The sequence below is a fragment of the Macaca mulatta genome, chromosome 16 (assembly GCF_049350105.2).
Source record: "Macaca mulatta isolate MMU2019108-1 chromosome 16, T2T-MMU8v2.0, whole genome shotgun sequence".
Classification (NCBI taxonomy): Eukaryota; Metazoa; Chordata; class Mammalia; order Primates; family Cercopithecidae; genus Macaca; species Macaca mulatta.
The window spans coordinates 85,337,045-85,349,888 of NC_133421.1; the positions used below are offsets into that span (position 1 = coordinate 85,337,045).

At 57.0% G+C, this 12,844-nt stretch overlaps 2 protein-coding genes across 11 annotated transcripts in view; one reads left to right on the forward strand and one right to left on the reverse strand.

Annotated features, from left to right (window-relative positions):
- The window catches only part of RECQL5 (RecQ like helicase 5), a 40,016-nt gene that overhangs the window by 5,706 nt on the left and 21,466 nt on the right, over positions 1-12,844 (reverse strand). The gene's annotated exons all lie outside the window — the stretch shown is intronic.
- Positions 783-8,909, forward strand: SMIM5 (small integral membrane protein 5). Of its 10 annotated transcripts, none has more exons than XM_077972818.1 (5): positions 783-1,024; positions 1,120-1,295; positions 1,601-1,700; positions 5,593-7,832; positions 8,296-8,909. In XM_077972818.1, the coding sequence occupies exons 4-5, from the start codon at positions 7,706-7,708 to the stop codon at positions 8,400-8,402; spliced, it is 234 nt and encodes a 77-aa protein (XP_077828944.1). In that variant the 5' UTR covers positions 783-1,024; positions 1,120-1,295; positions 1,601-1,700; positions 5,593-7,705; the 3' UTR covers positions 8,403-8,909. The 10 variants fall into 10 exon arrangements, with proteins under 10 accessions (XP_077828944.1, XP_077828951.1, XP_077828952.1 ...); XM_077972825.1 differs by having other exon boundaries at positions 7,051-7,832; XM_077972826.1 differs by lacking the exon at positions 1,601-1,700 and adding an exon at positions 4,768-4,955 and having other exon boundaries at positions 7,667-7,832.

Here is a 12,844-nt window from a genome sequence, read left to right on the forward strand (position 1 = left end):
TTGAGGGGCTGCAACCCCAAGGCGCAGGCTCAAAGATCCAAGGCTGATTGTAACACCCCCCTAAGGAAGCAGGGCCTGGCTGACTTTCCTTTAGCTGAGTGAACGCAGCTCGGAAGCCTGACCTGGGCTGGGACAGCCGAGGCGGCCACCAGAGGGTGCTCCTGCCCCCACTCTGCTCCAAAGAGTAAATGCGACAAACGGTCCATCCCCAAGAGTCCGTGCATCTGCACAGCGGCCGCCTGTCCAGCCTTCTGGGAGGCTCTGGCATCCAAGTGGTGTGACCACATGGCTGGCTTCCTCCCCCTGCCCTCCCCAAGCCCTGACTCACTGGGGTTTTGTGCTCGGACTCAAAGAGCTCCATTGACAGCGGGGCTGGGGTCAGTTTCTCTCCACACAGCCTGGCCTGCTGGGTGGCACAACCAGGCAAATGTCACAGGGCCCGGCCCCTGGACTCTGGAGCCCTGCCCCGACAGCTGGGCCAGGAGTGCAGTCACAGCCCCGGCAGAAGGCCCTCACCTCACGAGGAACATGAGGTGCCTTGCCGGGCACGCAGGCCACTCCCAGATCACTCAGGATTCCAAGTTCTCCCCCAGGACGCCTTCAGACGCTGAGTGGTACAAGGGCCTCCCCAGGGACTGGCTGCAAAGCCTCCTGCTCGGCTTGGGAGGGCACCAGCTCCCCACTGTTTACTGTTGTTCCTGAGAGGCCAGAGGGAGGGGCCAGCCAGGGAGTGGCCAGAGGGACAGAAGGGGTGGCCTTCCCGAGGGCAGGGTGGGTGCCCCAGATCTGAAAGCACTGCAGGACTCCCCTCCACAGGCTCAGGTGGCGCCTCCCCAGGGTCCTCCTGGCCAGGGAGGCCCTCCCTGGGCCCACCTAGAACTGCATGAGCCGACTTCTTTCTTCAGCTCCCAACTCAGGCCCAGCCCACGGCATGGGTGTAGGGGAGAGGGAGAGGAGGGGGAAGGAGGAAGGAGGAGGAGAGAGGGAGCTCATCCTGTCCCCGAGCAGCCCTCTCAGGGCAGAGGTGAGGCACCAGGACATGAAGTTGGAGGACAAGTTCCCAAGCAGGGCTTCCTCGGGCTCCCCCTCGCGACGGTAATTTGACACTTGGATCTCCAGGACGACCAACAACAAAAAAGCCAGGCAGAGACAGCAGCTGGCTGTCAGCAGAGGGGCTGGGCTGAGGCGCCCAGGGGAGCAGCGGCACCCGGCACCCACGGAGGAAGTACGAGGACAGCACGTGGAGGCTCCGCGCTGGGGCACTGCTGCTCAGCCCCCGACACCTGAGCTCCCAGGTGAGTGGAAATGGCCACAGAAGAAGGGGGGATAGTGAGGGAGCAGCAAGGGTCTCCTGCCCCCAGGGTGAAGGGCCACAGTCTACCATAAACACGGAGAGGTCTTGGGGGACACGCTGGGTCACTTTCCTGCAGGGAAATCAGGCAGCCTCCTGCACGCACCTGCACTCTCCCTCCTGCTGGGACCCTGCACTAGGGGAGGGCCGGGGGCTCTGCTCAGAGCGCCTCCCGCTCCGCCTGCTGTGCAGCAGAGGGGCCCCGAGGGCCTGCTTATTCTGCAAGTTCATTTCAGCTCTTTTATTCAGGGGGCTTAAAAGAGGGATTTGGCTGTCCAGCTTGGAAGAGAACGGCTGCCGGCCTGCTGAGCCTCCCTTTTTCCCAGGATTAGGGCAGAGCCCTGTCGAGGTCAGTGCGGGGTCTGCCCAGCCAGTGTGTGGCACCCCCAGCATGCAGCAGGACTCCACCCATCTGTGTCTGTTCGGGGGCTTGGCCCACTCACTGCCGGTGTTCTCAGTTCAGGGCTCAGCCTGGGTCCTCCTCCCTGGGCCCTCCTAGAACTGCATGAGCTTCCAGATCTCCCTCTGGTGACGAGCCTTGAACACCAAACCAGGAACCTGGATGACTGACTTTCAACCCAGGCTCAGGTGGGGAGGTCACAGAAATGAGGCTGGGAGGGACCACGCTGGCAACCAGGACCTCTGCTGTGCCACTGTGACGCACAGGTTGATGTGACACCGCCCCTAAGGAAGCAGGGCCCGACTGTTTGGTTCTTTGGGGAGCACTGAGAGCAGCCCTCCTGGGCAGGGCCCGTGAGCCGAGGCTGCCTACTCCTGCCTCCCTGTCCTCAAGCCAGCGTTAAAGCCACCACCTCCCATATGTTTTCCTCAAAGCAAACAAGCTGGCATCTAGTAAGAAAGGAAAACAATGACCCAGGGAAATGTGGAAACCAAGGACCAGCCCACGTGTTCCCAGCTCGGCAGAGGCTGGGGGCTTCGGCTGGGGCTGGTGCCTGTGGAGACGAGCTCCTGTGGTGTTGGGAGGCGCACAGCAGGGAAAGAGTCAGGCCAGGTGGGGGTGAGGGCACAGTGGTGAGCCTGGAAACCCCACTGGCTGTCACTCACAAGACGCCCCAGGCAGGCAGGTGGGGATCCCTGTCCTGCATCCACAGGACACAAGTGGACAGGGTCTCTCCAACATAGTCCCTGAACCAGGACGGAGAGGGAATGAATGGCCAGTTTCTGTAGCTGCAGAAGGAGCGCCTACTGTTTCTAATACCAGCAGCACAAAGCGCTTCCTCCTGTCCTGGGTGGCTACAGGAGCAGGGCCTGCCAGGGGTTCAGGCACCACTTTCTTTTTTTTTTTTTTTTTTTTTTTTGAGACGGAGTCTCGCTTTGTCGCCCAGGCTGGAGTGCAGTGGCCGGATCTCAGTTCACTGCAAGCTCCGCCTCCCGGGTTTACGCCATTCTCCTGCCTCAGCCTCCCGAGTAGCTGGGACTACAGGCGCCCACCACCTCGCCCGGCTAGTTTTTTGTATTTTTAGTAGAGACGGGGTTTCACCGTGTTAGCCAGGATGGTCTCGATCTCCTGACCTCGTGATCCGCCCGTCTCGGCCTCCCAAAGTGCTGGGATTACAGGCTTGAGCCACCGCGCCCGGCCTCAAGCACCACTTTCTACTTCTAGTTGGAGCCAGGGCAAAAAGGGGAGTTACCCAAAGGCTCAGTGCCAGAAACAGGGGCATCCCCCCGGCTGCTCAGGCACAGGACCCTGCAAATCTCCCACAAGTGTCAGTTATGCCTCCTTCTAGTTGGACCTCAAGCAAGATAATGCCCAGTAGGGCAAGAGTGGCTGAAACCCACCATGATGAAACAACAGGGCAGAGCAAGCAGCCCTCTGGGCCCCGCGCCGCCAGCACACCTCGCTTATCAGTCTCAAACACGCCGCCTGCTGCCAGCCCTTCCTTGTGGGGCGCCTGGGGTTGTAGTATCAGCTCTGCGAGGAGGAAACAGGGAAGCTTCGGGACCAAGTGGCAGCTGTCTGGCCTGCGGGATGCCTGCCTGTTGCAAGCCTCCGTGTGCCAGGAGATGCCACACAAAGGAATGCTTCCCATCCCTCCGGCTCTGTCAGCCTTCCCTGCCCTGCGTGTTTCCCCTGTGCTGACCACTACTGCAGCCAGGGCGCACCCTCTGAAGGCCCCAAGCAGGGCTGGCTGGGCAGCCTGGGCAGCAGGATGGCCTGGTGGCAGCTGGGCTACACTCCCTCTTAGGGCCAGAGGAAGCCACTACTTGCTCTGGCAGCCACTCAGGAACCCCTGAGGATCCTGAGAAACCTCCAACCAAGGCACTACTGAGCGTGGCGCTGGGAGGGATTCTAGTTGCCCTGGTTCACAGGTGGGCACTACCGAGCGTGGGGTTGGGAGGGATTCTAGTTGCCCTGGTTCACAGGTGGGCGCTACCGAGCGTGGGGTTGGGAGGGATTCTAGTTGCCCTGGTTCACAGGTGGGCGCTACCGAGCGTGGGGTTGGGAGGGATTCTAGTTGCCCTGGTTCACAGGTGGGAAGGGTGGTTTCTGAAGGTGTTGGGTGAACCTGAGATAGAAAGACTGGAAAAATACAGGATCATCAGTAGCCCTCCTGGGCTTCCCTGCCTTCCTCCTGCCAAACCTAGGAAGGGAAAGGGGAGGAGAGGTGGCCAGCCTCAGCGCTCCCATGTTCCCCTCGCCACAGCTGGGAACACTAAGGTTCCCTTAGGAGCCGCGGCTGGGGCACACGCCACACAGTCACCTGATGGCTGCTGGTTATATTGGGCACCAAGCGTCAGGCACTCCTTGGCCTGGCTTTAAATAGCCCGCTGGGAAGACCGGCTGGGGACTGGCTGGAATGCGCGTCCTCCTCTTTAGAGAACAGGAACCCCCTGTTCCCCCACCTGCTCCATGAAGGTTCAGTCACGGGCTTATGCTCCAAATGACAAGAGATCAACTGCAAAACAAAGGGGGTCCTGGGGTTCCTCTCCAGCTCTCTGGGGGCAGAACAGCCACGTCCAATGGTCCCACTTCCGCTCACTGTGTGACAGGATATCGTCTGAGTACCCCTGGGTCAGACCCCAGGGCTGGGTGAGGCTGGCCATGCCTGGCTGGCAAATTCAGCCTCCAGTCAGCCCCCTAGGGAAGCCCTGGGCACAAAGCTATGCCACTATCCACAGCCGCAGCCTGCTGCTGCTGGGAACTGACACTTTTCCCAGCTGGGGGCCGGGGTCCACCCAGCATGAGTCTGTAGCTCTCCCACTTTGCAGACCCTGGAGGCTGGCCAGAGCTCCTCAGCAACAAACCCCACTTTTCCTGCACCAGTAAATTTAGCCTCAGTCCAACCATCTTCCTCCCTGTTCTGGTGAGCATGACCCCAGGTCTCCATGCCACTTTTCGCTCATAAGGAAAAGCTCCCCCCTGCTAACTCTCCCTGCCCGCGTCCTCTTTTAAGGAGTGTCTCTGCTGGGCTACACGAGGCTGTGTAGGCACAGTGCCAATCAAGCTGAAAACGCCAGACCAAGTGCAGAGAGGGAGGGGAGAAAGGCAGCCGAGCTCCTGAACCATGCACCAACTGTCCCGTAAGGGACACTGTCGGCATTGTCGTCCCTCTAAGAATGACGGAACCTGGAAAGCTAGGAGGTACCGGACCAAGAGGGGACCACTCTCCTTGTGCAAGCCTGCTCCACCTGGCCAGAGGGAATGTCCCATTCGGTCTGACCAGAGGGGTCAGTCCTACGCTCAGGCTGGCTAGACACACAAGACCTGTACCTGTGGTGACAAGGACTCCAGGTAGTCTCAAAGGGCCTGGTGTGGCCCCGGCCTGGAGGCGATATGCTGATAAAAGCAGCTTCAGATCCACAATGTGGGCTGGGGCTGGCAGAGCACAGCCAGTTGGCTTCCAGGGGGCTCTGGGCCCTGGCTGCTATACTGAGCCCACTGCAAGGGCAGTGCCCTCAGGGGGGCTGCTCCTGGCTATCTTGCTGGTCTAAGCTGGAGACAGGCCTCCATGGGGAGATAGCGGGGGCACCAGTGGGGGTGCTGGCTGAGGCCCTGTCCTGCTGTGTAACCTCAGAGAAGCTGCTTGCTCTCTTGGGTCTCAGTTTCCCCATGTGTAGAAGGAAGGAGGTGGGAATGGATGATCTGTGGCATTCTAGGACCCTATGCCTCTCAGTACATTTGAAAACTGTGATCCTCACCTCTGCAGAAATGCAGTCACTCCAGGTGAGGTGTGAGAAGCTGGGTGGATCTAACTCAGGGAACCTCCTGCTTTTGACAGGAACTCACCTAATTTTCCACGGAGCCATCTTCTGCCTGCCACCCTCATTGTCACTTAAAAAAACAGCTCCCAAGGCCAAGCGCAGTGGCTCACATCTGTAATCCCAACACTTTGGGAGGCCAAGGAGGGCGGGTTACCTGAGGTCAGGAGTTCGAGACCAGTCTGGCTAACATGGTGAAATCCCGTTTCTACTAAAACTACAAAAATTAGCTGGGCATGGTGGCACGCGCCTGTAATCCCAGCTACTCGGGAGGCTGAGGCAGGAGAATCACTTGAACCTGGGAGGCAGAGGTTGCAGTGGGCTGAGAGCATGCCATTGCACTCTAGCTTGGGCAACAAGAGGGAAACTCCATCTCAAAAAAAACCAAAACCAAAACCAAAACCATAGCTCCCCACCTCCAGCTTGCCTGCCTTCCTTCAGGGCACACACCACAGACATCCTAGGACAGGCACCTAAAAGGTGTTGGGGGTGCTAATGACGGTGCACGGGAGTGACAGCCCCCAAAGCCAGTGAGAGTCCTCCCAGGGGGGCATTCTCATGTGCTGGGCACCGCCCCCGTGGCTGTCTACAACATGCTGCTAGATGGTCAGTCCTCCCAACAGCCTCAAAACATGAGCATCTCATTCCATATCAGAGACATGAAGCAACCTGTTCATGTCACAAAAGGAAGATGGAAGTGGCATTCAAGGAGGGGCAGCTGAAAACACTAGAGCAGGCCCCTGGCAGAGAAGGAAATCCAGAAGGTACATGCCGGCTGCCACCTTCCTTCTGAAGGACTATGAGGCAGAAGAGGGGGCAAGGTCTAAGTGGCCACAAGTGGGACTAACTGGGGGCCAGCAGGGAGTCCGACCTTCTGCAGTAGGTGGGCTGCCTCAGCAGGCGGGGGTTCCTCACCATCCTGGGTGCTAATGCAAACGCCACATGGCCTCAAGGATGGCCGCAGGCCAAGTGCAGGGTGGAGGGCTCTGTTCAATGACCTTCATGGTGGTTCTAAACCAGCTCTGCCAAGGCAGCAGCACTGGGAGTGACCGGCCTCACTGACTGCAGCCATCCCAGCGAGAACTGGCTGAGACCCGGGATGAGGCAATGATCATTACAGGGGCACGAGCCCCTGGCCACCTGTCCCCACCACCACCCTGGATTAGAGCAACTGTCTTGGTGAACAGGATCAGGCTGGGTTGGGACAAGGCTGTCTCTGGCCCCTCTCGGAAGAGGCACCAGCTCCCTCATGCCCACAGGAGAGGCAGAAGGGGAAAGCGGCTCAAGGACACAACAGCCCGACAGCCTCAGCCTGGAGCTGCACCTTGGGCTTCTTGGGCACCCTGAGACAGGAAGAGGCTCTTCTGGGGCAGGGCTGGGAGTGGAGAGGACTTTCCTGGTCAGGCCAGAGAAACAGATGAAGCCAGCAGGGGAAGGGCTGGCTTGACATCCTGGGCCTCCTGACCCCCTCCCAACAGACAGGACAGAAACCCTGGCAAAACCTGGAGGGACACGGTGCAGCCTCCTGCCTCTGGCAGAACACGCATGAGTGCAGAAACTGGGCTGGTGGGAGAGGCTGGGCAGCCTGGGAGACGGGGGCAGTCTTCACCTCTGACTGACCCTGGCCAGAAGCCCCATGAACCTGCTCTTGGGAGAACCTGCTCCTTCTGTCCCCACACTGATGGAAGGCAAGATAACCAGTTTGGCATCCTATGCCAGTCTCCCCACCCCGAGGGGACCCGGGTGCCAGGAGGGAGCTGTGCCAGTCCCAAGCACCTGGGCAAAACCTAGGAGTGGTACCTCAAGACAAGGGAACGGAACAGTGAAGACAGAAACCACCACCAGCTTCAGCCTTGGCTGGCAGCCCCCGAAGCAAGCCCTTGGTCTCACTGTCCTCACCGGTTTCCTCCACCCTGAGCTGTGTCAGCTGGGTGGGGACTGAGGGCCACCACTAGGTGGAAGTCACCAGGGGTGCAATGTGCGAGACCTGACAAACTTGTTCTGCGGGCTGCGGATGGGTGCGAGGGTGGAATCTCAGTGCTGCGGCGAGTGTGGGGCCAGCCGTGGAGGCTCCAGGTGTTCTCTCTGCCCCAGCGCAGCCCGGCAGGAGCCCCGACCCGAAGCCAGCGCAGCATGGCCGCCACCGACTTCGTGCAGGAGATGCGTGCTGTGGGTGAGAGGCTGCTGCTCAAGCTGCAGAGACTGCCCCAGGCTGAGCCCGTGGAGATCGTGGCCTTCTCAGTCATCGTCCTTTTCACAGGTTAGTTGGGGCACTCAGAGGCCTATGGCTCTCCCTGGCATCTGGGAGCGACCACACCATGGTGCCAGCCACAGGGCTGGCAGAGGTGGCAGGTGTCTCCCGTATCAAAGAGGAAAACCAGTTGTCCTTTGGGGGAAGCCAAGGGAGTTCCCTCATCCTCTGATATGCTGCTTGGGTGATGGGTGGTGCTGGGGACTGGGCCCCGCAGTACCCCGGGATCCCAAACACGGGGATGATGGGAGCCAGGCTTGGGCAGCGAAACAGAAGATACAACATGGAGGAGGTTGGTCCTGGCGGCTGGCGTGGGGACCGTCAACACCTCTCACCAGCCTCTCAGGTCTTTCTGACCTCTCCACCAGACCTGTGGGGGAAAGACCCTGGCACGCAGTGGGTTTCTCTGGGAGGAGGACGGGCATCCTTTCTCTCCCCAGCCTGAGTCCCGTGCTCTCACCCGGCCCTCCAGCCACTGTTTTGCTGTTGCTGCTGATAGCCTGCAGCTGCTGCTGCACTCACTGCTGCTGCCCTGAGCAGAGAGGCAGGAAGGTCCAAGTGCAGCCGACACCACCATGACGGACAGGGGATGGCTGAGGAGAAGCTGGAGAGGAGATGACCAACGCTATGACACAGGCCATCAGCCTGGCCCTGCAGCCCTCACCCCTCAAGACCAGGTTCCCCTGGCCCCAGGTCTGGCCCGGCCCAGGTACCTGGACACTGACAACTTGAGCCCTACCAAGGAAACCAGGGCTGGTATAGGTGCAAACCTCTCATCTGCCAGTGGACACTGGGTGCTGGGGAGTCAGCTGTTTCAAAGACTGGGTCAACTGCCTGGGCTTCTTCGCCTACCTGCACTTTTTAACAAAACAAGGAAGTAGGGGTCCCCATACCTTGATGGAGAACAGCCCCCACCTGTGGGCAATTGGCCCTTGGGGCTCTGCTGATCCATGCCAAAGAGGAGCAAGGCAATCAGAGGGGCTTTGTGCAATAGCTTCTGCATCCGAGCTCCTGCCACAGCGTAAGCATGTCAGTATTCTAGTCCAGTATTTGCCGGTTTCCAAGTAAAAGCTTTTGTGTTATGTTTCTGCGGTGCCGGACTCCCTGAGGTTGGGCTGGGCTCTGTGCATCGGGAGGGGGTATAGCTGGTGCCTGTCCTTCCCAGGCCTCTGCTTTCCCTGTGCCCACAAAAGCTGGAAAACCACACAGAGAAGCGTGCCACACAGGCGGCAACACCACGGGACCCGTGGATGGTGCCATGAAATTCCTGTCATGCATCAGCTGCTAATGAGCTCTGCCAGGCTGAGGCACTACTCTGCAGTGGCAGAGACTGTGTTTGCCCAAAGGCAGGAGCTAGGCTCAGGAATGGCACTTCAATCTGTCCACTGCCTGCACCTTTGGCTTGCACACCCCACACTTTCCAGAGAACTTTCCAGGTAGAGCTACGAACCCAGGAGTGAGGGGAGGCTCCAGAAATGCCAATGGGTCCAGACAGAGCATCCTGAGGTGCCTCCCCGGGGCTTCCCCAGAGCCACGAGAAGTCTGTGTTTTTCACATGCTTCCATCATCTTGGCCTGCGACCTGGGAGCAGAGCCCTGTCTACCTGGGAAACATGTCATGGAGAGGGGAATGCCAGCCACTGTCACACCCCCGCCATTTCCAGCTGGCAGTCCAGGCCACACTGGCAATAGCAGGCAGGGAGGGGAAGCTCTCACCCTCTGGTTTCACTTTCTAGTGTCCACGGACTTGTCTGACAGGTTTAGGTTAAAGACCTGGAGAGTAAATGTTTTCATACAAAAGAAAAGAAATTCAAAAATTTGCCCATTCTCAGCCCCCTCCAAAGAACAGGATTCAGAATAAAGATGATGATGAAGATGGCTAAATTTACTGAGGGGTTACACATACTCAGCATCGTCTTCAGCATTTTGGTGCAGATAAACTCATTTACTCATCACAGTACCTCCACGTTGAAGATACCACTGTTACTCCCATTTTAGAGATGAGGAAACTGGGCCTCAGCAATGCTGGGTGACTTGTCTAAGTTCAACCAGCTGAAAAGCAGCAGAGCCTGCCTGAGTCCAGCCTATCTGGCTCCAGAGCCTCTGCTTACCACACCCAGGGCTCCAAGACCCAGAACTTGGCCTCCTGGATGCAGGACAGATAACGCTCTAATCCCATTATCCTCCATCGACCAACCCTATACCCAAAACACCCACACCCCAAACTCTGTCTCAAAATAACCTTCACAGGAGTGGGTGGGACCCAACAGGTAAGAGCTGGGGTGGTGCCCAATGAGGCATCCCTCCCAGAAGAAAAACACAGGAGAGTGGATGGACAGGAAACCCCGCATTTTTCATTCCCAGCAGCAAGGGCTGGGGGGTCTCCGGAAGCCTTCTGTTTGGGAGATGGTCAACAGGGAAGCAGCCTGGGTAACTTTTCCATAAGCCAGTTTTCATCAGCATAAGAATAGCCCTGCTCCAGGGCAGCTGAGGCTGAGGCCCTTTGCTAGAAAATATTCTGCTTCCCCAGCCCAGCTGCTCCAGGTGGGAACCACAGACAGCCCCGGACACGGACAGGCCGAATGGCCGCTCCAGGGCAGGCGGTACACAACTGCTAAGTCCACACAGGATTCGGTCTCTGCCCTCACAGGACTCACTCCTCTCTGCTCCTTCGCCAACTGGCACACACCGGGCCTGGCTCTCAGGCCAACTCCTTCGTAGGCTTCAAACCCACTGAGATTAACCAGACCGGCTCTCTGACAGTAGCCCGGCCCACTCCTTCAAGAAGCAGTTTCTCATGCCGGTCTTCCCTAGGGAAGATGGGCACGGAAAGGTGGCAGCAGTTGCCCGACTGTGGGAAAGAATAAACAGAAAGATGCTGCAGACCTGGGTAGCCTAAAGATGGGCGGGAGCCATGGAAGGGGTGGCCATCAGGCTGGTTTCCGGTTCAGAGGACGTCTGACTTGGCCACCACCTCTCTGTTCCCGCCACTGTGCCATCCTGGACCACGCTGCCATCAATGCTTACCTGTGGTCACTGCAGCAGCATCCTAAGAGGTCCCCACAATCATCTGGCCAGCCTCTTCATGCCCACCCCCAGCTGTGCCCTCCGCTTCCACCACAGGGCAGGCTGCTCTTGGCTCCTCAAAAGGGCTGCACTCTACTCTGAAGACCTGTGTGCCGTACTGTCTGTACATCATGCCTGATTAAAAGCTACAATCGTGGCTCCTGCCTGTAAACCCAGCACTTTGGGAGGCCGAGGCAGGCAGATCATTTGAGGTCAGGAGTTCGAGACCAGCCTGACCAACATGGTAAAACCTGTCTCTACTAAAAATACAAAAAAATTAGCCGAGTGTGGTGGTGCATGCCTGTAGTCCCAGCTACTCGGGAGGCTAAGGCAGGAGAATTGCTTGAACCCAGGAGGCAGAGGTTGCAGTGAGCTGAGATCATGCCACCACACTCCAGCCTGGGTGACAGAGTGAGATTCTGTCACAAATAAACAAACAAACAAAAAACTACAACAGACCAGCACAGTATATCACATGCATGTAATCCCAGCACTTTGGAAGTCCAAATGAGGTAGGATCCTTGAGCTCTGGAATTTGAGACCAGCCTGGGCAACATGGGGAGACCCTGTCCCTACAAACATAAAAAAAAATGAGCCAGGCATGGTAGCACATACCTGTGGTCCCAGCTAACTCCTGTGGAGGTTGAGGCAGGAGGACTGCCTAGGCCATGACAGTGCCACTGCACTCTAGCCTGAGTGACAGAGCAAGACCCTGTCTCAAAAAAAAAAAAAAAAAAGACAATAAAGCCACGGATACAAGAATCTCATTAGAAAAACTTGGCAGAGAGTATATATAAGTTTTCTCCCAGCCGGGCATGGTGGCACACAACTGTAATCCCAGCTACTCGGAAGGGTGAGGCAGGAGAATCGCTTGAACCTGGGAGACAGAGGTTGCAGTGAGCTGAGATCACCACTGCACTCTAGCCTGGGCTATGGAGTGAGACCCTGTCTCAAAAAAAAAAAAAAAAAATTATCCAATTGGGGCCGGCAGTTAATTGAAAGAGCTGGTCAAAGCAACTTTCGTTAAAGAGCACCTAAGTTCTCTAAACATCTATTACTTTTTTACATATCTCACATTAAATGGAAATATACACACACCTATTCCCTGGCTGGTCTTCCTGGCCTTTTCTCTGAGTGTGGGCTTGCCAACCAGAGTTCCTGTATTGTTATTTTCTAGTTTTGGTTTCTTTAAAGCAGAACAAAAACTTAAAGCCATAGGAACTTAAAGGCAAAGGAATCTGGGTGTGAAAGCCTTCTGGGTTTTTACAAAATGTCCCTAATGTTTAGTTATCGTGTCTGCACCTTTTTCAACAGGAACATTATCTGAGTGATTCCAAAGTCATCCCAAAGTGGTCAACAGGTATTTCTTTTTTTTTTTTTTTTTTTCTTTTTTTGAGACGGAGTCTCGCTCTGTCGCCCAGGCTGGAGTGCAGTGGCCGGATCTCAGCTCACTGCAAGCTCCGCCTTCCAGGTTTACGCCATTCTCCTGCCTCAGCCTCCCGAGTAGCTGGGACTACAGGCGCCCGCCACCTCGCCCGGCTAGTTTTTAGTAGAGATGGGGTTTCACCGTGTTAGCCAGGATGGTCTTGATCTCCTGACCTCGTGATCCGCCCGTCTCGGCCTCCCAAAGTGCTGGGATTACAGGCTTGAGCCACCGCGCCCGGCCTCAACAGGTATTTCTAGAAACAATTTGTTTCTCCACTCACTCTGAGGTGCTTTAGAGCTCAGACTGTGTGCTGCTGGATTCAAACTCCAACTCAGTTACTTACTAGCTGATGACCTTGGCTAAGTTATTTAACCTCTCTGTGCCCGTTCCCCACATGTAAAATTGGGGTTTCAGCTGTTATTGTTGCTTCATTGGTTCCCGGGATGTTAAATTCAATTATGTAATTACAAGTCCAACTGCCATGAACAGGTTTGGGAACCAACACCTGACTCTTGATAAGCATCTGACTT

What these genes read in the sequence shown, in the direction of transcription:
- SMIM5 (XM_077972817.1), top strand. Translation starts at nt 7,706, where the DNA reads ATGGCCGCCACCGACTTCGTGCAGGAGATGCGTGCTGTGGGTGAGAGG. An exon ending in AGTCATCGTCCTTTTCACAG is followed by an intron (nt 7,833 to 8,295) that starts GTTAGTTGGGGC and finishes CCGGCCCTCCAG; the next exon opens with CCACTGTTTTGCTGTTGCTG.